Source organism: Nannospalax galili, unplaced genomic scaffold (genome assembly GCF_000622305.1).
Source record: "Nannospalax galili isolate Female #2095 unplaced genomic scaffold, S.galili_v1.0 scaffold2660, whole genome shotgun sequence".
Classification (NCBI taxonomy): domain Eukaryota; kingdom Metazoa; phylum Chordata; class Mammalia; order Rodentia; family Spalacidae; genus Nannospalax; species Nannospalax galili.
Genome location: NW_008345902.1, coordinates 102,707 through 129,018, shown reverse-complemented (window position 1 = coordinate 129,018; position 26,312 = coordinate 102,707). Strand labels below are relative to the sequence as shown.

The following is a 26,312-nucleotide window of genomic DNA, read 5'->3' as shown; positions in this document are numbered from 1 at the left end:
GTGTGTGTGTATGTGTATGTGCCCGTGTCATGGCCCACGTGTGGAGTTAGAGGACAACTTGTGAGAGCTGATTCTCTTCTTCTACCACATGGGTCCTGGGGATAGAACTCAGGTCATCAGGCATGGTAGCAGGTATCTTTACTGCTGAGTCATCCTGCTAGCCCCACTAACTGATCTTTTATGTCTTATAGAGTTTATAATGAGTAAAAGATTATATAAGCGTAATAATTCATTTATAAACCTAGAAATGTACAGCCAATTTTGAAAGAGATGTACCCTAGCTCAGAAAAATGTTATTGAATAGGTTAATGCTGTTGTAATGAAATGCTTCTTTTAATTAAAAAAAAATCAAGCTCTTCTGGCAGAACCTCTGCCTGGCAACCCTGTTCTGGTTACTCTCCAGTAGATTATACCTCTGTGTTTAGTGGATTGCTACCATATGCCCAAATAAATGCATGCTTCTGCAAAAAAAAAAGCTATACTTAGCCTGGTGTAGTAGTGCACAACTTTAGTCCCAGGACTCAGAACACAGAAACAGGGGGATCTCTATGAGTTGAGGCCAGCCTGGTCTATATACTGAGTTCTAGGCCAGCCAAATTTACATGGTAAGACCCCGTTTCAAAACAAAGACAAAAAATAAACAAAAAAGCCATACTCATGATTAAGTGGAAATTCCTAGACCCTATCCTGCCCCAGCAACCTGATGAAAGGATGCTTCCATTTTCTGCTTTGGGGGTAGTTATAATCCACTAGTGTTCTCCCCCACAACTCCTTTGGCTCCCTGAGGAAAATCTTCCACTAGAACTTTTGCTTGTGAGTATGTGCTGTTTGCCTCAATAGGGGTTCCCTCACATTCAGTATCTCAAACTGCCTGCCTCTTTCTTTGGTCTCACCACACCTTGTGGTAGGTTCTCCTACTGAGGAAAATGGTTGTTTCAGAACAGATAATCAATGTTATATGAATTCTACAGAGATGAGATGGAGGTTCTTTCCCAGCCAGGAACAGGAGCAGCTGAGATTTCTGCTCAAGTCTGTGTACCTCTCCTCTTTGCTTACCAAGGTTCAAACCAGCTGGGCATGGTGGCACATGCCTTTAATCCCAGCACTCAGGAGGCAGAGGCAGGAGGCCAGGCTGGTCTACATAGTGAGTTCCAGGACAGTTGGGGTCTACAGAGAGACCTTGTCTCAAAAAGAAACCAAAAAACAAAACAAAACAAAACAAAACAAAAAACCCAAAACCAAAACAAAAAGGTCCCAAACCATGCTTCCCTTCTGAGTACCTTCACCATGAGAACCTCAGCTTTGCTCCTCCTGGGACCACCTGAGCCTTCATTGACCTAATTTGAGGCCACTTCCTCTCTCTTCCCATTCCTACCTTTCAAATCTATAAGCACTAGGTAGGTGTTGTCTGCTGGGAATGTGAGGATGGGCAGGAGAAGGCATCTTCTAGCCCCCTCAGACATTTTTGTCCTCTCTGAATTCTGCCCCTGGGTGGGAGGATCTCATCCAGTCTTTTTCTGGTAATCTCCCTCTTTTGGCTGGTGGCCACATCTTATTTTTTATTGGAAGACTCCCCTTTCCCTGACTTTTTTTTTCTTACTAAGAACATGAGTATCAGAAAAACTACACAAGTTGAAAAGGTATGTATGGGGGGGTGGCTAGACTCATTAAGGTCACTCTAAATCAAAACTGGAAACTGGTCAACCTGTCTCAGAAAGAGGGAGGAATATGTAGCCATCTGCACATGCCCCCATGCCTCCCACTGTGCCCTTGACCTCAGGGTATGGAGATAGGACCCCACCCAAGGGAGTCTTCACTTGCAGAGGCTGGTTTTATCAAGAGATAGGTTGGAGTGATCCATTAGACTCAGTTGGAAGAGGAAAGAAATTCCGAGACAAGGAGGAGAAATTGGGTTAGGGGAGCAGGTAAGAAGGTGGGAGAGATTAGGGCCATGTGTGCTGGGATTAAAGGCATGTGCCACCATGCCCAGAGCCAGACAGAGGATGTCAATGCATTGTGAAATCTCTTTCCTGCCTATTCTCATCCATTTTATCCCCATACAACATCAGAGGGCTCTTTTGACAACAAAAGCATAGCCAGACATAGTAGTTCACATGTGTGATCCCAAGTGTGATCCCAGCACTTGGGAGGCTGAGACTACCTGGGCCACATAGTTCCAGACTAGCCTGGGCTACAGAGTGTGCCCTTATCTCAAAAACAAAAAACAAAAACCAAAACAACAAAGACTAAACAAAAAATTGTGTTACTTCTCTATTCAAAATCCTTCACTAGAGATAGTGAACCACTAATTGATGTTGACTGAGGGATCATTAGATGCCTGCCAGAAGGAATGTGAAATAGCACAATTACCACTCAAAAAAAAACCTTAAGTTTCCTAGAAAATCAAAGACAAACTTATCACACTATCTACCTATTCTGCTGAACACTAGCAAGGAGAAATAAAAGCATAACTCCACACAAGGACTTGCACATGAACATTTATAGCAGTTTATTTATAATAGCAAACATTGGAAACAGCCCAAGTGTTCATCAATAGATGAGTGGTGTACTCATAACATGAACACTAATCAGCAATAAAGAGAGCAAAACACTGTTACTTTCTATGTCATAGATGAGTTTTGGTTATGTGGAGTGAAAGAAGTTAGACAAAAACAAGGACATACTATATGAATCTATTTCTATGAAATTCTAGGAAATGCAAACTAATGTCAGGGGATCAGTGGTTATTTAGAGGCAGAGGCAAAAATAGGGAGGGGGTTGGAAAATAGCACAAAGAAAATGTGAGGACCATGGATATCTTAATTATGGTTTATCAGGCATATACAAATATTCACATTCATCAAATTGTACACTTTAAGTATAATTTCTTATATGTCTACTCAGTCTCAATAAAACTGAAGAAAAAGGAAATTTCCCATCATACCACAATCTAAGCCAGTGTGTTATATCTAGACCACAGCTCTCTCCTTTCATGTCTCCTCTCATTTTATCTTGGACCTAACTTTTAGTTTTCTGTGTGTACCATGCTGTTTGAAGAGTGTTTGTTCTCTCTCTCTCTCTCTCTCTCTCTCTCTCTCTCTCTCTCTCTCTCTCTCCAGGGTCTCATGTAACCTAGGATAGCCTTAAATTTCCATGTAGCAAAGGCTAGTCTTGAACTTCTAATCTTCCTGCCTTCCTCTATTCCTCTATGTGTTGGGATTACAGGCCTTTACCATCACACCCCAGGCTGCCCCCACCTTTTTTTTTTTTGAGAAAGTATCTCCCTGTAGCCCCAGCTGGCCTGGAACTATGTAGACCAGGCTGGCCTCTCTCTCACAGAGAACTGCTTGCTTCTGCCTTCTGAGTGCTAGGATTAAAGGCATGCACAACCACACCTGGCCCAAGACCCTTTTATAAAGTTGTTTTTCTCTCCTTATTCTTGAGCATTGAATCAAACATCCAACCTCCCTCCCTAGTCTCAGGCACTATCTTATTAGCCTATGCATTTCCTTCTTGGTGCTCATTACACACCTGATTGGTTTGGCTCTTACTTGTCTGTCTGAACCTTGTCTGTCTTCCAGTATGTATTGTGGTACCCTGCCAGAGCATGGCATACAGTTGGTGCTCAATAAAAGTGTTATTGAATCAAGGAAGACATGGTCATGACACACGGCAATCACAGAACAGGCGGACCTGGGCTATTTGACTCTACTTGAAGGTGAGAGGGACATAGTCCCACTGCTAGTGTATGCACTGGTTCAGGTCAATAAATGATACTAAATGTGGTTATGGAGTGGGTCACCTGCTGAGTAGCTTGCCTTATCTGGGAACCCTGTGTAACTAGCACCCTTGGGCCTAGGCAGTGGCCTAGTCCTTGGAGCAATTAAGAAAGAAAACAAAAGCTTGTCTGTAGTTCTTAGCTCTGGGAATGAGGGAAGAGATCATAAGTATAAATGTAAGAGGCAGGGACCATCAAGCATTGATGAATATGTAAGAGGAAGGGCCATGACTCTTCTGACAACTGAGGAAGAAGGCATCAGGGAAGATGTTTGGCTGTCATTAGGAAAAAATGTTTCATAGAGGCTCAGCTGGAGAGGGCCCCAGGGATAGACCTAGCCTGTTGTAGGTAAAGAGGGAGACTGGTGAGAGAGCCAGGAAGTAAAGTCTGGGCAGTCAGGTCAGATACAGTATCTGGGGAATGTGGTCATGCATGCACTAAGGTTTGGCCTCACGGTGGGAAGGATGCACCTGCCATCAAAGAGAGGAGGGGGAGATTGTCTCAGGAACTTGAGATGCTCCTCAGATGTCCCTATGGTGGTGTCCAGGGGACAGCTGGATGTCAGTATTGGAGTTGTGGGGATGGTGGTGAGGGGTTGTCATTGTGGAGCCATGCCCTTGAACGCAATCATGAGGGGAAGAAAAAAAAAAAACTTAGAAGAGTTGAGACCCAGGGCAGAGGTAGAGCACCCCAGGGATCTGAGGGCAAGAGACCTGGAGGAGCCCTGGTGAGCTGAAAGGGTACACGGTGTCATGAGCCTCCTGGCCGGAGGTGGCAGCAGCGGGCGGCGCATCCCGTGCAGTGTAGCGGTGGCGGGCGTGGTACAGTGTAGCCAGTCGGCGGGGTACAATGTAGCTGCGGACAGGTGAGCGGCAGAGCGGGTCTGACCGGGAAGCAGGCATGGGGTACAGGTCTCGGGGCGCACTTGCCTTCTGGCCCACACGGGATCCAGTTTCCGATGCGCGCACCCAGGGCGCAGGACCCGCAGAGGCCGCTGGCAGGGCCTGGGACCTCCAGCTCCCGGCTGCCGCCTGCTGGCTCTCTCCTGTGACCAAGGCCTTGGTGACCTCAGTGGTCACCATCCCAGGTGGACCCCCACCCCAGGTGGCTGTCTGACTGTAAGTGGGACCCGCGGCCCAAGGACCCACAGAGCTGTCTGCCCTCTGAGATGTTGGGCTTTTCTGAGCCTCTAGGTTTCACTACTGAAATGGGTGACGGTGGTCGTAGAGACCGGCCCCAGTGAGGACAGGCGCATCCTAAGAGTGAATTCAGGTCATAGTGGGTAGAAGTGTAGGACGCATGCTTCTCTCTGCGCCTGGTAACACTGCCTGCTTCGCCCGGTTTTCCTGGCCAGCTTTGCTTGTTTCACGTATGAGCAGATAGGATGTACCTTGTCCTCTCTTCCAGGGAGCATTCTCAGGGCCTCCTGTGGCAGCTGGACTAGTAGATACTTTTTGGCGTATGAGAGGCGGGCTTCTGGTATCTATTAACTCCTAAGCTTCCACCCTGTCCCCCTGGTTCTCCACAGACACTGGGGCTTCAATCTGGAGTTTTCAGTTGTCAAGTTGTGGCTATTCTTCTGCTTCAGAAAGAGGGCTCTACAGGGGCATTAGTGAAATGGATTTTTGTTTTGTTTTTTTCCTTTCAATCATCCTTCTCTTGCTTCTCCTTTTCAAGGCCAAGAGTGAATTCTGGGTGCAGAACTTTGTGGGGTAGTTAGGGAAACAGGAGCTGTTCTCAAAGTCAATTGTTGCTCCCTGCAGACTGTGCTGGGATGTCTCTATCTGCTCTCAGCTGACAGGGTGATAAGATTCCTTAAGCTGGCTGCAGACAGACTAGTCAAATGCAGTCAAATGGCTCAATGGCTTCATTCATCCTTTGCTTTTGTGCCATGTCAGGAGGTGGCACTGCCACTCAGGAAATGGATAAGGGAAGTTTTTCCTGGAAGAGGTAGCCAGAGAAGAGCTGCTGTGAAGACTGGTCTTACTGAGGTGCCTGTCTTTGTGTCCTTCTGGCCATCTTCTAAAACATCAGGAAATTCCCAGGAAAGACTTCTGGGAGTGGCTCCTGAACCATCTGCCCCAGTTCCGTTTGATTGGGCTGGTCACCACATGATGTGACTGTTTGCTCAATAGCAACTCCAGTTTCTGGTGTTACCACATTACACACTTATCCCTCTCCTTTACCTTAAGAGATACAGGTTCTCCCTGACTTCCAAGAAGGAGAACAAGGCCATGCAACTCCCAACTAATTTATTTAATTATTCATTATCTTCTCCTCCTCCTCCTCCTCCTCTTCTTCTTCTTCTTCTTCTTCTTCTTCTTCTTCTTCTTCTTCTTCTTCTTCTTCTTCTTCTTCTTCTTCTCCTTCTCCTTCTCCTTCTTCTTCATTTTTCTTCTTTTTGAGACAGGGTCTCTCTGTAGCCCCAGCTGGCCTGGCACTCGCTGTATAGACCAGGCTGGCCTCGATCTTACAGAGGTCCTTCTGCCTCTGCTTCCTGAGTGCTGGGACTAAAGGCATATGCCACCACATCTGGCTCATTATTATCTTTTGTAAGTTTTTTTTGTTATTACATTTGTTTATTTTGTGTCTGTCTATATGTATATGTATGCACCCACCCATGCCCCTTGTACACATTCAGGAGTCAGCTCTCTCCTTCTATTATGTGGGTCCTTGGGATTGAGCTCAGGTCATTAGGCCTGGCAGCATATACCCTTACCTGCTGAGTCATCTGTCAGGCCTTCACCTCTACATTTAAGTCAGAGTTGTCCCAGTCTCAAAAATATTAGTAATGGGTAGTGGTATAAAATAAGTTTATTTCTGCTTTACTTGAACATAATAGTGAGTAGCTGTAGGCTCAAGTGGAATTGCCTGAGATCTTGTCACTTGGCCATCCTCTTTTGTACCTTCTATGTCACAGCTCAAGCTGGCTGCTCTAGCTCCACCCTTTCCAGACAGAGGAGGAAGGAGGGGCCAAAGAACAATCTTGAGTGACCTTTCTGCTAATGTTTTTTTTTTTTTTTATCAGAACATAGTCATATTACCATGCCTAGGTACAGGGCAGACTGCGAAATCATGTGACAAACACAAACAAACAAACAAACAAGAGGACTCCTGACCCAAGATGAAGGAGTGAATGAACACTGGGACAGTTTACTCTCTTCTGTGCTCTAACTGGTCCCTAGGACACTTGGGAGGTGTTTGTCATTAGTTGAGTGTAACACCCTGTGTGATCTACTCAAAGTTATCAGCCCATAGTACCTGTATCGCCTTAGACCTTCATGTTTTGACCCAGGGACAGCCTATCAGTAGCTGGTAGTTCCTGACAGACTAGAGCTATGTCCTCTTACTACCCACCATGAACAGAGGCAGAGTCAGCAGGATATGATCCACAGGCATCTGGAGTACATGGCTCAGGAGGGGGCCCCTGTAGAGTGTTGATGTGAGACTTGGTACAGGCTGTAGTTCCCTAGTTCACATGATGGGGACTGAGCAAGGTGAGCCTTTCTGGGCTTAGTTCTCTTATTTTTCTTTCAAGTGAAGGAGTAGAGAAGGAGTTACAGGTTGTCTTACTTCTGACTATAATAGGCATGAAGAAAACACATTATCATTCAGGCACCCATGTCATCTCTAAAATTATCTTCTGACTTCCTATTGTAATAGTAAATCTTGTATAGTGTTTATTTTGTGCTCAGTATCTATGAACTAATATCACCCTGACAGTGACTCACCTTTGTATGATCAAAAAGGCAGAGGGAGGCTATGGAATGATGCCCACCTAGTTAAGTAGAGAGCACGTTCCCACTGCCTCTGTTCTACTCAGATACAGCCCCTTCTTTTCTGTCAAGAGCCACCAGCTCTGTGTTCTCAAAGTGGGCTGAGCCCCAGGGAGGGGAAAAAGTAGCTAGTGATCTCTGACAAGCAGGAAGCTAGGTACTTCCTGCCTGCTACATGGGAGCCCAGGGCAGGAAGCCACAGGAATGACTCAGATCATGTGGTTCTCAAGCAGGACTGAAACCCAGATCTGAGAGCAACTCTTAGAATCTAGATGCACTTCTGGAGCTTGAAAAGGGTGCATGGGTCACCCTGCAGGTAGCAAGACAAAGATGGGCCTTTGCCTTGACTGCAGAGGATTCATTGGTGAATACTGTAACAAGCATGGTATTTTGCAGGGTGCACTGTTTTGAAAGGAGCACCTCAGGTGAGGGGCAGGAAGAAAGACCCACTTCCAGAAGATGTATCCACAGGAGTAGGTTACCAACAAGGGCCTGGCTGAACTGGGACCAAGTGAGTCATTTGCCATTTGAGGCCTGGCTCAGAGCCTACTGTGTGACCACAGGGATAGAATCCTACAATATCTGGTGCCAATGAAGCCTGTGTGCAAGGGTAGGACCTTGTGTTCCAGATTATTTGTTTGACATCCTTGGATAAACCTGCACCTGTGGGCCATCCCTCATTATTGGGGCTCTTGGGAGAAAACACCACCAGTGGAACCTAGGTGGATAGCTGAGGTGACTTTGGGAGAGGATAATGATTGAGGCTGCCTTGTGGAGTTGTCCCCTCAGCCTGTGAAAAATGAAAGAGGCAGGGGGCTGAGGAAAGGGGAAGAGCTATGATGAACCTGGGATTTGGGCACTCATCCAAGCCATGCTGGACCCTGCAGGTGGGATGCTATGGAATATGATGAGAAGTTGGCTCGCTTTCGGCAGGCCCACCTCAACCCCTTCAACAAGCAGCTTGGGCCAAGGCATCATGAGCAGGAACCCAGGGAGGAGGCCCAGGAAGTTACTTCCGAAGGTGAGTGCTGGGGCAGGGTGAGGTGTGTGTAGACCATCAGACACCTCACACCAGCCCCTGTTACCCTTTCTCCCTCCTTCCCTTCCAATGGGGATAGTTATTTTCCACCTGCTCTGCAGTTGCTTTTGTCTTCACCAGAATGAATACTCTAGAGGGCAGGGATCTAAGTCTAGAGAATCACTGCTGAGTCCCAGTGCACAGAAGGTGCTCAGTGAACACTTGGAGAAAACTCAGAGCCAAGATCTGGGGGAGGGAGGCTAATGGGGTGTCCTGTACATAGGCCTCACCCTCTGCGGATCGGGAGGGTAGGAACTCAGGAATTTCAGATAAAGTAGGTAGAGAGTACTCAAGGCCAAGGCTTGTTGCTAGGTTGACTTGGAGTCCACAAAAGGCTTCATGAATTTTGTGGTATAGCTAGCCAATGATTTTTCTTCAATCTAACTATTGATACACAAAGTATTTGCCTTAGAAATTGTTATGTTTTTATTTATTTATTTTTTTGATCTTTTATTGAGACAGGGTCTCCCTGTAGCTCCAGCTGTCCTGGAACTCACTATGTAGACTAGGCTGGCCTTGAATGCACAGAGATCTACCTGCCTCTGCTTCCTGAGTGCTGTGACTAAAGGCATCCGCCACCACGACCAGCTTTATTGGTTATTTTGAGACAGGATCTCTTCTCTTTATATATCCCAGGCTGGCCTGGAAGTGATGATCCTGCCTCAGCTTTCCAAGTGCTAGGATTACTGGCATGCACCACCATGCCTAGTTTTGGGATACTTCATATATATACATATATATATATATATATATAATTTATTATTTTTATTTTATGTGTATGCTTGTGTTGCCTGCATGTAGGTAAGTGCACCTGTGTTATGCAATGCCCACAGAGGACAGAAGAGGCTGTCTCTGTTCCAGGGCTGATCCCTGGAACTGGAGTTACAGACAGTTGTTAGGGGCCATGTGGGTGCTGGGATTCAAACCAAGGTCTTCTGCAAGACCAGTCAATGTTCTTGAGGCCAGGTGTGGTGGTGGATGCCTTTAGTCCCAGTACTCGGGAGGCAGAGGCAGGCGGATCTCTGTGAGTTCAAGGCCAGCCTGGTCTACATAGTGAGTTCTAGGACAGCTTAGGGCTACAGGGAGACCCTGCCTCAAAAAGACAAAAAAATAAAAAATAAAAAAAAAGAACAGTCAGTGTTCTTAACCACCATCTCTCCAGCCCTAGGATTTCATTTTTAAAAATATTTACTATTTTTACTTTGTGTGTAAGAGTGTATTGCCTGCTTGTGTATAAGTGCACCTGACCTGTGTTGTGCAGTGCTCACGGAAGTCAGAAGAAGGTGTTGGATTCCCTGAAACTGGAGCTGTTAGCCATTATATGGGTGCTGGGAATGGAACCTGGGTCCTCTGTAAGAGCAGCCAGTGCTCTTAACTGAGAGCCATCTCTCCAGCCCAATTTGGGATATTTCTATAATGCTATCTTGTGGGACTCTTTTGGTACCACTCAGTGTTGGTTCACCTGTCTTTTTGATGAATTCTTCACAGAATCCTTTACAAATGCCAACCAGACCGAAGCAGACAGCTGAACAGTGCACAGCTCTCCCTAGCACCTCCTTCCTTTGGGCTTCCCAACTCCCCTGCCCAGCTTTAGTCCCCAGTCACCTCCCTGAGTGGTGAGCAGCAAGAGGGAGCAGGTTAGTCTTTCTCTCTCCATATTGTCTTCTTACTTCAGAGACCCTGTCTGAGCTGCCCCCTGGAGAACCTGAGTTCCACTGTTCTGAGCACATGATGGATCTTGGTCTGTCTGAGGACCACTTTTCTCGCCCTGTGGTAAGATTTGGGATCTTAGAGGGGAAGGGCCTGGACCCTGAGGTATTATCCTGATCACAGCATTTGCAGGTTGTAAGGTTACCTGCTTAGATACTGTCTCATAGTTGGGGTACAGCTTCCTTTCTAGCTAGCCACAACCACTGGGTTAAACAGCCCCCATGTCAGCTGAGTCTTCTGGGCCTCAAATCTGAAACAGACAGCATCTGACCCCCATCTTCAAAGTCTGTTGGAGGGTAGTAGAGACAGCCTAGCTTTGGAATAAGGAGCTGGGGCTCCTCCTTTTTCCTAACCTCCAGGTTCTTATGAAGCAGATGTGAGAGTTGAGTTCCTTGGTGTCCTGAGATATCCTATATAAATGGTACTTGGCAGCACAATGCTCCTCTGGCTTGTTCTATATTTTATTTCACAGAAGGCATGTTTGAAGGAGAAAAGGGAAGAGACCTAGTATGCTTGAAAGCCCTTTAGTTTTGTTTTGTTTTGTTTTGTCTTTTTGAGACAGGGTCTCCCTGTAACCCCAGCTGACCTGGAACTCAGTATGTAGACCAAGCTGGCCTTGAACTCACAGAGATCCACCTGGCTCTGCCTCTCAAGTGCTGGGATTAAAGGCATGTGCCACCACTCCTGGCCACCCTTTAGTTTTATGCAAACCATCTCTACCTCATTTGAGAAAGATAAAATAACATTCAAATATAACAAATCAAAAACATTCAGTCAGAACTTCCTCATTCTAATTTTTTAAACTAAAATTTTATTTTATGTGTAAGTGTACTGCCTGCATGTATATAAGTGCACCTGTGTCCTGCAATGCTCCTGGAGGTCAGAAGAGGGCATTGAATTCCCCTGGAATTGAAGTTACAGATGGTTGTTAGCTGCCATGTGGGTGCTGGGACCCAAACCTGGGTCCTCTGCAAGAGCAGCCAGTGCTCTTAACCACTGAGCCATTTTTCCAGACCCACTTTTTGGTCTTTTTGAGACAGGGTCTCCCTGTAGCCCCAGTTGGCCAGGAACTCACTATGTAGACCAGGCTGGCCTTGAACTCACAGAGATCTGCTTGCCTCTGCCTCCTGAGGGCTGGGACTAAAGGTGTGTGCACCCATACCCCATCCCTTTAGCACTTTCTCTTAGCCACAAAATGAGCTCCAAGGAGGAGGGAACGGTACTACTACCTTTTTGCTTGAGTTTTTCAGAGCCTATCATATAGAAGGAGCAAAGTGTCTCCTGAGGACAGAGTCAGCCTACCTTCCTGGCTCCAAAGTTTGAGTCTGTCTTCCCCAGCAGAAGCAGGGCATTCTGAGTTTCTGGGTCAGTGTTTGGGGAAAGCACCCAGAAATGCTGAGTCTAGCATAACGGTACACTTGTAGGTTACATTGCTAGCATCTGCCTGGGCTTAGCTCTTAAGCCAGAGGTTTCTTCCTCTTCTTCTTGACAACAAATATAATTTCCTCTGCTTTCTTTTTAGAAGTGAAAGAGCATGGCTAAAAAAATCTAATGGGGCCGGTATGATGGTGTATGCCTTTAGTCTCAGCACTTGGAAGGCAAAGCCAGGCGGATCTCTGTGAGTTTAAGGCCAGCCTGGTCAACATAGCGAGTTCCAGGACAGGTGGGGCTACAGGGAGACCCTGTTTCAAAAAAAAAAAAAAAAGAAACAAAACAAAATAAAACCCAGACTATTAGATAAGAGGAAGTATTGTCTTTTTTTTTTTTTTTTTTTTTTTAGATCAGGCTGGTCTCAATCTCACAGAGGTCCACCTGCCTCTGACTCCTGAGTGCTAGGATTAAAGGTGTGTGTCACTATACCTGACCCCAAAGGTTGTGTTTAAAAAAGATTTCTTTTTTGTCTTTTGTGTGTGTGTGTGTGTGTGTGTGTGTGTGTGCACATGTGTGTAGGACAGAATATGGTGTCAGATCCCCTGGGTCTGGAGTTATAGGTGGTTGTGAGCCACCTGATGTGAATTTTGGGAACTTAATTTGGGTCCTCTGAAAGAACAGCAAATGCTCTTAACCATTGAGCCATCTTTCCAGGCCAGAAGTTGTCTTTAAAATTTTTTATTTATGTATTTTTGGTGTATGCATATGTATGTGCTCATGTGTGTGCATGACACATGCACAGGAAGGCCAGATTTCAATGTCAGATGTCTTCCTCTATTTTACTCCATTTATTTCATTTATTATTATTTCTTGAGTCAGGGTCTCTTACTGAACACGGAGCTCACTGAATTAGCAAGACTAGCTGGACAATGAGTTCTAGAGATATTTCTGTTTTTGTCTCCCTAGCACTAGAATTACAGACATGCTCTACCATCATGCTTGCTTAGCTTTTCATGTGAATGCTGGGGATCCTAATTCAGGTCTTCATGCTTGCATGGCATGCCCTTACTGACTGAACCATCTCTCCAGCCCCTTCTTTTATCTTTGAGAGAGGTTCTTATGTCATGTAGTCTAGATTGGCTTTAAATTTCCTATGTAGCTGAGGCTTAACTTTTTATTTATTCATTTTTTTTTTGGAGACAGGTCTCTAGCCAAGTCTGGCCTCCAACTTGTTATGTAGTGACCTTGAACTCCTGATCCTTCTGCCTCTACTTCCTAGGTGCTGGGATTACAGGCAGGCATCATCAAGCTGGGTTTACGTGGTGCTGGAGATCGAACCCAAGGGCTTATATATGCTAGTCAAGCTCTCTTGCAACTGAACCCCATACTTTTGAATACTTTTGAAAAGTATCCTGAATTAGGTATTCAGAGGCCTATGAATAGATCTGTTTAGCTAGGAGCAGGCAGCATGAATGGATTCTTATGTGATGCTAACATTCCTGGGCCTTAAGCAAGTCCTCATTTGGGTGAGGGGGCTGAAGTCTGCTGTACCTAATTGCCAATGAGGACAGGCCTACCTTCTATGGCGAGATCCTTCCAGGTGGCCATCTGACTGCTGCCATCCAACCTGGGCAGGGTCTTTTCCTGGCCTCTGATGTTCAGCAGCTGCGGCAGGCGATTGAGGAATGTAAACAGGTGATTCTAGAGCTTCCTGAGCAGTCCGAGAAGCAGAAAGATGCTGTGGTGAGGCTCATCCACCTCCGGCTGAAGCTCCAGGAGCTGAAGGTAGGTATTGACCTGCTTCATCACAGAGCCGCTTGGAGCATGGCTGCCACTGTGGGAGGCAGGAGGACAGGGCAACCTTTGGCTTCTCCCAGAGGGTGGGTCTCCTCTGTGCTCTGAGGGACAGAAAGTGCCCTGAAAAGCAAGGTGAAAGATGATACAATTACCCTAGGTACAGGCTATTTATTTCCCTATTAGAACAGCACCACTTGGTTACCAGGGACAGAAACCCAGCCTTAAGGAATTCAAAACAAAAAGAAGAATGTATTTTCTTGTTCAACGGCTGAAAGATCCTCTAACAATGTCAGAATCCTGTGCCCTTTTGCTCTGTTTTATGTTTGATCCACCCTCAGGTGGGTACTCTGTAAAGTGGCAGAAATAGTTTCAGCATTGCCATCTGTCTTTCCAAAAATTACCTCTCTCAGTTGGGATATCAAGTCAGACTTAACTGATTGATCAGGCCTGGGTCATAGCTTAGGAAGCACTCACAGTGACTGACCAGTCCTGGATTATGTGCTCATTCCTGACACAGTCATAGCCATTTGGTTAGTTTTGGGCCATATGATCACTCAGTAAAGCAAGTTGGTTGGGATCATTCCTCTTTTGTTGTATTACCTAGGATAGGTGATTTAAGAGGAGAGAGTGGATCCTAGAGTCCAAAACCCACGAAATGCAGCATGAAGCCCTGACTCTTTTTTTTTTTACTTGGCTACCACTGTGCCCATTATATTGACCTTGAACCCCTAGGGATTTAAAGTGGAAATAAGTAAAGATGTGGTAACAAACATATCCCAAGACAGAGTAGTTTAAAGGAGATAGATGTGTAATTTTCCTTATGAACGAAAACCCAAGGGTCCAGGGCCCATATGACAACAGCCAGTGGAATCGGAACCCTAGGTCATCCTTTTTGTTGCCTTGTCAGACACTGGGGGGAGTCCAACTTTACCCCACTGCACATCTTAGTCTATACCCAACAAGCAGAAGAACAGAGACTGTATTACTTCTGTTCACAGGACCTTAAACCTGTGCAGCACCAGTCTTCAAGGGAGGATGGGGAGAGTCATGTGTGGTCTTGGTGATGAGTATCTGCTTATTCTATTCCTAAATAGAGAAGAGAGACATGCATTAGGCTAAAACTCACAACCTCTGCTATAGTAATTCCTGGAAGGCATATATTGATGAGCTTGGGTGAAGGGAAAGAGCTGTATTATAGCTCACCTATGACTTTTCCATTGCCCCTCCCCTACAGGACCCCAATGAAGAGGAGCCCAATATCCGGGTCCTCCTGGAGCACCGCTTCTATAAGGAAAAGAGCAAGAGTGTCAAGCAAACCTGTGACAAGTGCAATACCATCATCTGGGGCCTCATTCAGACCTGGTACACCTGCACAGGTGGGCCAAGACCAAGGCTTACTCCTCTGTAATCTCTGCAACCAGACATGGGTCATAGTAAAGTGAATTATCTATAGTATATAATTGACCAAGCCCTGCTGTGCACTGGAGACATGAAGAACAGAGACCAACATGCCTGCCTTTACTAGCCTTTCATCTAAATCTGAACAGTTACTATGGTAGTGATGAACCATTGAAGGTTTTTGAAATTTAAATCCAAGTGAGTTGAATATATAGTTCAGTTGTACTATTTACATTACAAATGCTCAGAAGCCACATGAGTCTGGTGGCTACCATATTGGATAGTGCAGAGAGAACATTGTACTGTTCTGTATGAGAATCCAGATTAGGAAATGACATAGTATGTCAGACAGTAATAGCAAAACTGGAAAAGGAATAGTGTTTCGAGGGTGTGTACAGTGGTACTTTAGAGTAGAATGAAAAACCCCTATGTGACATTTAAGCAAATGCTTGGAAGTTAGGGAGCAAGCCAGGATTATATCTAGGGAAGAAGGCTGTGATATAGAGGAAGCACACATGCAAAGGCCCTATGGTTGGTGTGTCCAGTGTCTGTGAGGAAAAGCACTTGTGGCTAGAGTAAGAGTACCATGTCTAAGGGAAAGCATGGTAAAGGTGCATTCAGAGGTGACAGTGTGTTTCTGTATATGCATTGAGGACCATAGGTGAGTGCTAGGTACTTAGACTCTGGTCCTAAGTTGAGTTGGAAGAAATAGATAAGTGGCTCTGATGAGGGTGGGGTATTGAATTAGAAGTGGCTTAGGTCACTGCTAGCTATAGATTTGGTAGAGAAGCATAAGATATAAGTTAGGAGTCAGGATGATTCATGATGTAATCTCAGCACTGGAAGGATTGAGTCACTGAAATCTGAAATGGAAAATGGGAGAAAAGCGTTAAGATATAAGAGAGGAAACACCATTGCACAGCTTAGGTTTGATGGATGCTAATGGTAGGTTGACTCTACATGTCAAGAGGCAAGGCTTCAGGAATAGAGACCTGAGTATCTTTGAGATATCTTTGATATCTTTGAGATGCTGAGCCCTAGAGTAGTGCTAGGAGGAAGTCTTGGGTTGATGTGGACACTGGAGGAAAGCTGAAAATCATCCTGGGCTGTGTGACCCACACTACTTTTGAGAGATATGAGTATTTCCCTACTATAGGGTGTTATTACCGCTGCCACAGCAAGTGCCTGAACCTCATCTCTAAGCCCTGTGTGAGCTCCAAGGTTAGCCACCAGGCCGAATATGAGCTGAGCATCTGCCCTGAGACTGGACTGGACAGCCAGGACTACCGCTGTGCTGAGTGCCGTGCTCCCATCTCTCTACGTGAGTGAAAGATGGGGGGCAAGGATAGAACAGTGGCCAGAGGTATTCCAGGCAGGGCGCCTGGAGGGTGTATAAGAAAGCTGCACTATAGCAATGAGTGAGGGAGTAGGGACAGGACAGTTCTTGCTTCTTGTTTTTGGGAAATGACAAAGGGAAGTTACTGGCATCCATTCAATTCTCATAGGAACACACAGGTTCTAGCTGTTCCATGACTTGCCAAGGTCACTCCAGGGCTGATCTCTGAACTCTGACTGTTTGTATCTCTGTGTTACCACTGTCACAGAGGGCCTGCAAAGACAAGGCATAGAAAAACATCATAGAGTGCTGGGGATGTGGTTCAGTGGTAAAATGCTTGCTCGCACAGATGAACCATGGCTTCCATCCCAAGTCTGCAAAAGGAAACCACATAACATCAGTCACATTCTAGAGATGGGAATATTAGCTAATATTAATCTGTGGGGTCTCTTCAGCAGTTTTGTCTCACTACTTTATTGCTGTCTCATTTTGCTGATGAACAGTCAGGGTACTGATATACTGGGATGGCCCTAGGTCCCCCAGATGAAAAGGTGAGGAGTCAGGTCTGGAGTATAGAACCCTTGACCCAGCTTCTTGTTTCATGCAGCCTTAGTGAGGGAGGATGGACCAACCATATGGTGTCCTTGGGCAAGTGAGGCAGACCTTAACCCCTAATAGCTACCCTGACCTTATAATAACTTGGCCCCAACAGGAGGTGTGCCTAGTGAGGCCCGGCAGTGTGACTACACTGGCCAGTACTACTGCAGCCACTGCCACTGGAATGACCTGGCTGTCATCCCTGCTCGAGTGGTGCACAACTGGGACTTTGAGCCTCGCAAGGTTGGGATTTAGAGTTGTGGTTGGAGGTGGGGATTGTAAGGGTAGGGAGGGAGAGCGAGTGAGCAGGGAGAAGGTGGGCAGGTCCTGGTTCCACTAGCCCCAGCTCTGCAAGCTAGTCACTCAGCTACCCTGCAGGTGTCTCGCTGCAGCATGCGCTACCTGGCGCTGATGGTGTCACGGCCAGTGCTCCGACTCAGAGAGATCAACCCTCTGCTCTTTAACTACGTGGAAGAGCTGGTGGAGATCCGGGTAAGGTTGGGGCATGGGTAAGTGGTGGGATGGACTTGTCCCCTCATGGGAGGTTCTGGGCAGAGGAAGTGTACTACTTTCACAGGGCCCCTTGGCTATCCTTTGCATTAAAAGTGTTAACAGCCATGTCTAACAACAGTCATGCTTGATTACAGTGATATTAAATTTTCTGGTAGCCTCTAAAATATAGAACCCATGTGGTAGCTCATTCCGATAATCTTAGCATTAGAAAGCTGAGGGAGGAAGATCACTAATTTGAGGGCAGCCTAAGCTGCATAGTGAGAGCCTGAGTCTGTCAGAGAGGGATGGAGAGAGGCAGGGAGGGAGAGAGGGAGAGGGAGAGGGAGGGGGGGAGAGAGAAATCAATTTTAATTCTATCATATTTCCCTGTCCCATTATGGGAGCTTCAGGGTGGGGACCCACCAGGGTGATTTGTGTGTCTTTCCTCAGTACACAAAATCTATCATCTATCTATCTACATCTATCTATCATCTATCTATCTATCTACATCTATCTATCATCTATCTATCTATCTACATCTATCTATCATCTATCTATCTATCATCTATCTATCTCTATCATCTATTTATCTATCATCTATATCTATCTCAATCAATCATCTTATCTATCTACTTATCTACCTTTCTACCTACCTACCTGGCTGGGGATGCAGCTCAGTTGTTAGAGTGCTTGCCTAGATGCTGGGTTCCTAGCGTTACATAAACCTGGCAGTGTGGCACACAGTGCTCTGACCGGCCTCAAACTTGATATATAGCTGAGGCTGGCCTTGAAGTCCTGATCCCCCTGCCTCTAACTCTCAAGTCCTGGGATTATAGGTAGGTGCTGCTACACTCAGCCAATATATTTTATTTAGCCCAATACAGGCAAAGATTGTTGTAGTATGCAATCAATATTCAAAATTGTTGAGATATTTTATTCTATTATTTTGTACTATGATTTTGAATTCCAGTATGTACCCTGTGGTTAAAGTAATCTAAGTTCAGACCAGACATTTTCAGAAGCTATATCTGGCTATTGGCCACTTTTAGCCAGGATAGTCAAGGCTAAAGCCAAAAGATACTGTAGTCCAGGCAGGAGCTGATGGTATCTTAGGCAAGGTAGTAGAAAGGGCTTAGAGTCCATGTTATAGGGGAGGAGACTGAGGCAGAGCAGAGTGAGTAGTTAAGGCCAAGGGACTAATGAGGGATGTAGAATCTGTCTAGAAGTTTGGCCCAGTGTTGTTAGATGTGGCCCAGTGCTGCCCTGGGACAGTAAGACAAGCTTGTTGCTTGCCTGTGGGACTGGACTAAGTAACATGAATGGGCAATCTCAAGAACCTGGTTAATGAACCTCAGGATCCTATGTAGCCCAGAAGCTGTGATTTGCACTTGAGCTTGGCTAGAGTATTCAGATGTGGGACCATCCTGGGGAATTGGAGGGCGCTTTCCCCAGGCCTTACCGATCCTGCCATCACCCAGAGTATGAGGAGAAGCCACCTGTGAGTGTGGCCCCTGTGAAGTCAGTGCAGAACCAGCCCCTTAGCCTTACAGAAACAGCTTTGGTGTTAACAATGTGTCATGGCTGAGGAGCCTACCTGTGTCTACAGAAGCTGCGCCAGGACATCTTACTTATGAAGCCGTACTTCATCACCTGCAAAGAGGCTATGGAGGCACGACTGCTGCTGCAGGTCAGATTGTCAGAGGGACCAGCCCCAGAGAGCCAGGGTGATGGGATACTTTGTGCTCAGAACTTTTCAGATAGCTTACTAGCTATATATATTCTGATTCTATCAGTCTTCCAAGCTCTGTTCAGGGAACACCAGGTCTATAATAAATTATCAGATATTCTCCCCACAAAAGAGTTCTCTGATGATCTAAGTTTGGGAAACTAAGATAAGCAATTATTGTCTTCATCCTTCATGGAGGTGGCCTTAGCCCAGTCTCCTTAGGCAGGATGAACCAAACTCAAGGTTTTTAAAGTTAATTAGCTAATTAAAAATATTTTATTATTTTTATTTTATGTGTATGAGTGTACTGCCTGCATGTATGTGCACCTGTGTCATGCAATGCCTGTGGAGGTCAGAAGAGTATGTTGGATTCCCTGGAACTGGAGTTACAGATGGTAGCTAGCTACCATGTGGGTACTGGGAATTGAACCCAGGTCCTCTGCAAGAACAGCCAGTACTCTTAACTGCTGAGCCATCTCCAGCCCTAATTAGTTAATTTTTTAAAAAATTTATTTATTATTTTTATTTTATGTGTATGCATATATTGCCTGTGCGTAGGTAAGTGCACCCATGTCATGCAATGCACGCAGAGGACAGAAGACGTTGTTGGATCCCCTGAAACTGGAGTTAAGGACAATTGCTAGCTGCTGTGTGGGTGCTGGGAACCAAACCTGGGTCCTCTGTAAGAGCAGCCAGTGCTTCTAACTACTGAGCCATCTCTCCTGCCCAGCCGCCAAACTCAAGTTTGGGGGCTCACCTATTGCTTTGTTCAATAAATATTCTCAGACACTTAAGGTGGGGAGTGGGGGACTCTTGCCCTGCACTTGGAGTCACAGCTGCTGGGTCTTGGCAGCTTCAGGATCGGCAACATTTTGTGGAGAACGATGAGATGTACTCCATTCAGGACCTCTTAGATGTGCACATGGGCCGCCTCAGCTGCTCACTCACTGAGATCCACACACTCTTCGCCAAGCACATCAAGCTGGACTGTGAGGTGGGTCTCTCTGCCCATTCTGTGGTCATGGCTCTATCTAGAGGAGACCCCTAGCTGTTCTGTGTGCCCTCCCCTCAGTCCTGAGGGCCAGGATTGGCCAATATATCCCTGACCTGAGCTAGCGCTTACTTCCCCACATTGTTTCCCTTCCCAACAGCGGTGCCAAGCCAAGGGATTTGTGTGTGAACTCTGCAGAGAAGGTGATGTGCTATTCCCATTTGACAGCCACACATCTGTGTGTACTGACTGTTCAGCTGTCTTCCACAGGTGGGTATGGCCTGACTCACCCTTAGGCTAGGTTCTTAGGCTCCTTTCTGCTTTCTAAGTGGGGTGCCTTACTTTATCCTTAGCTGCATCTGGTTTTATGGACACTGCTGCTAATGAGAGAGAGGGAGACAGACATTTGGGCTTTTGCTATCTGATCTTCAGAGTCCTTTGCTGCAGTTAGGCCCTGATGTCTGTGTCTAAATTACAAGTTCCATTAAGGGACTTGGAATGTAGCCTAACATGAATGAAACCCTGCTTTTGATCCATAGTACTGCATAAAACTAGGCATAGTGATACAATCCTGTAATCTCAGCACTTGGAAGGTAGAGGCAGGATGGTCAGAAATTCAGTCATCCTACATAGCAAGTTTGAGGCCAGCCTGGGGTATATGAGACCCTGACTGAAAAAAACAAACAAAACCCCAAGCACCAAAAACAAAACAAAAAAAATCTTCCTTGCAGCTGGAGAGATGGCTCCACAGTTAAGAGCACTTGCTGCCCTTATGAGGAGGGCTGGAGTTCAGTTCTCAGCACACATCAGACTGATCATACTAGCCTATAACTCCAGCTCTAGGGGATTTGATGCCCTGTTCTGATCTCTGCACACACACACACACACACACACACACACACACACACACTTTTTTTTTTAAGTTTCATTAGGAATGAACACCTGGGCTGGGTCACTGCAGCCTAGAATATCCTAGACTAGCCTCTGAAGTCCCTGGCCCTGACTTGCTCACAGAGTTCACCCCCTGCTTTGCTCGGCACCTGCACCAAAGTCATTCTTGCTGGTTCAGTATAGGACAGATGTAACCAAACTCTCTTGCTCTTAGCATTTTTAGTGTCTCTAACTATTTCAGAGTATCCCTAGGTCAAAATAAATATCTAACACTTGTTTATTAAGTACTTATGCTCAAACAATGTTATAAAAATTTATATCCTGAAGGTTCAGTAGCTGTTTGGAAAAAAAATACATAAATTAGAAGAAAAACATTTAAATTTCACTCTGCAATAAATGCATTTTTTTTTTTTACTAATGATGTATGTGCCCCTGCTTGGCCTTGGAATTGAATACAACTTCCCCTCATTTCTTTCCACACTGGTTTTTGCTTAGCATTTGCTGTTTATCATAATGACTACAAAAATCCCAGTTCTTCAAAACTAGATTATCACAAGTGCTATGACAATAATTCATGTTGAAGCGGTAAACTCCTTTGAGCTAGTAGTTTGTGCAGTGTGTGACAGATGTCAAATACTGTTGTATTCTCTTCAAAAATTTACAGGAGAAAGTCAGGTGTGGTGGTGCAATGCTTTTAATCCCACAACTTGGGAGGCAGAGGCAGGTGGATCTCTGTGAGTTCAAGGCCAGCCTGGTTTACATAGCAAGTCCAGGCCAGCTGGGGCTACAGGGAGACTTTTTCTCAAAAAGACCAAATAAAATAAATAAATAAATAAATAAATAAATAAGAGATTGTAGGGGAAAACAAACAAACAAACAAACAAACAAACTAGAAAACAAAGTCCAGAGCCCTGATGTGCCTTGACACACCATTTGGGAACCATGGGTAGAAGATTTATAGTAGTAATAAGTGATGATAATAATTGAGTAAGCAAGAGTTCAGGGGGCCAGCAAGATGGCTCATTGGGTAAAGGTGCTTATCGCTAAATCTGGATTCAATTCCTGGAACCCATATGGTAGAAGGAGAGAACCAATTCTAGCAAGTTGTCCTCTGATTTTCAGATGTGTGCTGTGGCATGCATGTGCCCCCCTCCTCAAATAAACAAACAAACAAATAAATAGCTTAGAGCCTAAGTTTGATTCCTGGGAGCCTGACCTTTTAGCAAAGACTGGTACCTACATACTAGGCTTTGAGATCAATCATACCAGGATATAGATTCTGCTTCTGCCCTATGGTTTTGAAAATCTATGAACTTGATTGCCTACTTGCAGAAGGGTAAGCTAGCTTAGGAAGTAGTAGAATTTAATGTGCAGAACCCAGCCTGTCTTTCTACCCTCAGGGACTGCTACTACGACAACTCAACTACATGCCCCAAGTGTGCCCGGCTCAACTTGAGGAAACAGTCACTCTTCCAGGAGCCTGATCTGGATGTGGATGCTTAGAACACTGGAGGAGAGTACCAGGCACCATATCTGCCCCTCTGGCTCTTATCCTGCTGGTATTACCATACAGGTGTTCACTCTACTCTGGAGATCCCTGGGTATATCCTCTGGGCCTCTTTACCCCCTTCTGCCTCAGAAGGGGTGACTAGTGTCCACCCAGGTGCTTTCTGGGACTTTGAGTGTCTGTATCTGGCTGTTAACTGCTTCTGTAAGGGGTCAAGATGATGCCTCTGTCCCACTGTAGGACTCCTTGAGTGGGGGAGCCTGGGTGTGATTCCCTTGGGGAGTGGGGGAGTCACTGTCCTGTGGCAGAGCCCTCAAGGCCTTTAGACCCTTCTGGGCCCTAGAGATAGTCCTGCTCCTGTCCAGGCTATCCTGGCAAATGATCAGACTGAGACCCTCAGAGCCTTCAGAGGCCTGGCCAGTGAGACCAGAGGATGTCTCTCAACTGAGTTTTATTTCTTCCATGGATGGTTTGAGTTCTACTGTAGGCTCCCATCCCTCCTAGCACCTTGGCTCTTTAGGGGCTTCAGGTTGCCCTAACTGGGGCTGCTCACAATGGTGTCCCATGGACCTCCCTCACTATCTTGAGGGTCATCTTCATCCTCTGTAGTGTGTCAGTCCTGTGTATTTCCCTACCCTTTTTGTATAATAGGGAGAGAAGGGGGGCTATAGAGATTTTCTTGACTGATACACCTGCTCCTGCCTATCCTACTTTATCCTGGTGCTTTGAGCTGGGCTGCTGAGAACTCAGCCTAAGGAGGATGTCTCAGCCTCCTTATTTGCATAGCTGTAAGTCCCTAGGGGAGGTTCATAGTCAAGCAAGTGAGTTAGTTATAGTTGACCTATGTAGCATTTTGGGGAACCTAATTTGCCCCTGGAGGTCTGTTCTGTTGCTTAAGTGCCCTGCTTAAAGATGGCCAGTATGTGATTTTTGTTTGTTTGGGAAGTCTGTGACCAAGAGCTAGGAATGTTTACTTGAGGGAGCCCCAAGCAGGAGGCCTACAGTCCATGCAAGAAGATAGAGGCTTTGAAGGTGGACAAGACCTACAGGTCTTCAGTCGAGGCATACTCCATCTCCATGCTTTAACCCCACAGATCCTATGGTTGAAGGTGTGTGGAGTGGAGGGGATCTCAGGATATGTTTTCTGTCTGTCTTTCCTGGGAAGCAGAGGTTGCTTGCATCTGTCCTTTTTCCTTGCCTGTGTATTGCTGTTGTTGACACACACAGGTAGTAGGAAGAAGGCAGAGAGTGTCACAGCTTGAATGTTCCCTTTTGACAATGTTCAAGAAGGGACAGTTCAATCAGCAAGATGCAGCTTAGCTTGCTGGCCCATTTGAGTGATGGATGGACATATGACCACCTCCTCCTTGCTTCTCTGTCCTACCTGGTAGCTTTAAGCTCTTGCTGTCTTTTCTGTTTCAATTTTCCCATCTGGAAAATGGGGGCAGTGGAACTGACCAACTTCAGGGTGCAACAGTGAGGAGTCCTTTGAGTGATGTGGGTCAACATCAAGTCCCTGTCCTCTTTCCTCTTTGGGGTTAAAGAGGGAATTAAAGCCAAATGCCATTTTCTTACACCCCTCACCACTGTATCACATTCTATCATGTGGCTATTGGCCCTTCCCGAATCTCCTATGTAATGAACACCACATTATTCTAGCTATAAATCAGTGTCTAAAGAAAATGTTACTAGTCTGGCATTTATTGGACAAAGGGTTTGTCCCCCTTTAATAACATACTTCAAACCTTCACCAATTCTTCCTCTACCTGCTCTTTCTAGATGATACAGACTTTGATAGAATCATATGTAGGTCCTTGTGTGAGTCTACATCATGGTAAGAAGAATCTAGACAGGAGCAAAAGCCCATTTGCAAGGTTAACACCTTACAGAAGAGTACAACCCAAAGTTATCTTCCAGCATGGGACCAGGCTGGCCCCAGAGAAGCCCAGTCACAACAATGCCACTGTCTCACTCTCATTAAATATGTGCTATCTACATTGATATGTGGTAAATCTTGGATAAAGCAGAGATAAAGTATATGACATTTCAAATTTAAGAAGACATCTTACCTTCCTTTTTCCATGGGCTTGAGTGTGCTGTTGTTTCGGGTGAAGTAATACTTATGGATTGATTGGGGGAAATATTTATCTTGGTGTCAGACAAGGCCTGGGTCTTCATTTGGGTGAGATGGGATGCCCATGATGCCCCCTGGGGCTTAAGTTTCCAGGAAGCATTTCACAGTATGCCTGGCATGCAGAAAATGCTCTATAACAGGAGCCATGTCTTTCTGGAGTCCTTGATCATCTCATTTACTTAAGAAGTATAAAACTATCTGGCAGTATGTTTTTTGCTATATAGCTTTCAGGTATACACAGGCACTCATGTTCTGATATTGTATATGTATTTTTCAGGATTTTTTTGAGTTAATATATTTCCCTCTGGCTTTTCACACCACCCAAGCTTTATCTCTCCTCTCTCTCTCTCTCCTTATATAACCTCCCTCCTCCCTCCCCAGTTTATGTACCCTCATTTTCCCCTTAATAATACATGTCTCCTATTATCCCCCTCTTGAGTAACATCTGTTTACTCAAAGGAAGCCCTTTACCCCCATGTTTCCTTGTATTCCTTCCCTCCTCCCTGCCCAGCTGAATATCCCCATTTTCCCCATTCCCCCCTTGGTAGTATCTGTTTCCTACTATCCCCATCTCCGAGGCTCTTTCCCTTTACCTCCATGGTTCCTTTCCATTTTCCTGGCCCCTGATGTTACATCAGGATATATACTCACATATAAGGGATTGTTGCTAAGATCTGCAAATAAGGGAGAACATATCTCCCAAAATAACATAGGCTATTGCCACAGTCCTTGATTACCTCCCAGAACTTGAAGGTAAGACCCTATTGATGAAGACAGGGCATACTTCAGACACAGTACTTGGAGCAATGGAACTAGAAATGACCTGGAAGCCTCCTCCCTGAAGATTAGCTGTCACAGTTCTAGAGGATACTATGCAAGCTGCTAAGGGAGAAAAATCAATCAATGGTCCAAACCAGCTATAAAGCCTAATAGCCACAATGACTGGCACAGCAAACTACCACTATCGGGGCAGTAGTGGCACTTTTATCTGGGGGGTAATCAACAGCTATCTAATTGGACTTAATACCTTCTCAATGGGAGGGAACTCATGGGTGGCACTGTAAATACAGTCAAATACACAGGGCTGGAGATCCTAGAGAAAACCCTATCTATGTCATCTCTAGACAAATGAAATTTCTTATTGTATGCTTAATATGGATCCTTATATTTACAGACAAGTATGTCATGCACCACTCATCAAAGAAGCTTCTTTTTGCAACAGATGGAGACTATTATACCTGGTGACACAGAGAATATGTGTCTGAGAGATGCCCAATCCTAAGTGACACATCTACAGTGGAAATTCTACACCTAAGACTCATGAAACAGCAGAATAAGGGGTAGAGAGAGAACTAATACATCCCTCAACTTTCACCAGTGAAGTTTCCTCATACAAAAAGCCAAATTTTAGAGAACAAGAGATTGCATAGTGTGTGTCCCTGGCTAGGACTCCTATATTAAACCTTACCCACCATGGCTCAGGGATCATTACAGAATAGGGAGCAGAAAGATTATAAGAGCCAGAGTTGGTACATGACCATAAGGAAACAGAGTCTTTCAGGCCTCTGGGAACTTGTGCATATAAACTTGCAACAATGGCAACAGCATGCACAGACCTATGCTGACTCCATCAGACTAAAACCCAGCATAGAACTGGGAAAATGGGCAGTAGTCCCCAACCTTAGCTGAGGAACTATTGACAACTTATTATTGCAGGGAGAGAGAGAGCA

At 45.5% G+C, this 26,312-nt stretch overlaps 1 protein-coding gene across 3 annotated transcripts; it reads left to right on the top strand.

The window, feature by feature from the left end:
* Window positions 1–4,566: 4,566 nt before the first annotated feature.
* Window positions 4,567–24,528, top strand: Def8 (differentially expressed in FDCP 8 homolog). Of its 3 annotated transcripts, XM_008842136.3 has the most exons (13): window positions 4,573–4,643; window positions 7,951–8,065; window positions 8,442–8,575; window positions 10,308–10,405; window positions 13,349–13,498; window positions 14,745–14,886; window positions 16,065–16,229; window positions 16,957–17,084; window positions 17,220–17,333; window positions 18,940–19,020; window positions 19,913–20,053; window positions 20,211–20,320; window positions 22,342–24,528. In XM_008842136.3, exons 3-13 carry the CDS (start codon window positions 8,452–8,454, stop codon window positions 22,442–22,444), a joined length of 1,356 nt encoding a protein of 451 aa, XP_008840358.1. In that variant the 5' UTR covers window positions 4,573–4,643; window positions 7,951–8,065; window positions 8,442–8,451; the 3' UTR covers window positions 22,445–24,528. The 3 variants fall into 3 exon arrangements, with proteins under 3 accessions (XP_029423700.1, XP_008840357.1, XP_008840358.1); XM_029567840.1 differs by lacking the exon at window positions 7,951–8,065 and having other exon boundaries at window positions 4,567–4,643; window positions 19,919–20,053; XM_008842135.2 differs by lacking the exon at window positions 7,951–8,065 and having other exon boundaries at window positions 4,567–4,643.
* Window positions 24,529–26,312: the final 1,784 nt, after the last annotated feature.

Bases quoted from the DNA above. Each gene is read 5' to 3' on its own strand.
- Def8 (XM_008842135.2), top strand. From the start codon at position 8,452: ATGGAATATGATGAGAAGTTGGCTCGCTTTCGGCAGGCCCACCTCAAC. The intron at 13,499-14,744 runs GTAGGTATTGAC...CCTCCCCTACAG, and splicing joins TGAAGCTCCAGGAGCTGAAG to GACCCCAATGAAGAGGAGCC. The intron at 16,230-16,956 runs GTGAGTGAAAGA...TGGCCCCAACAG, and splicing joins CCGTGCTCCCATCTCTCTAC to GAGGTGTGCCTAGTGAGGCC.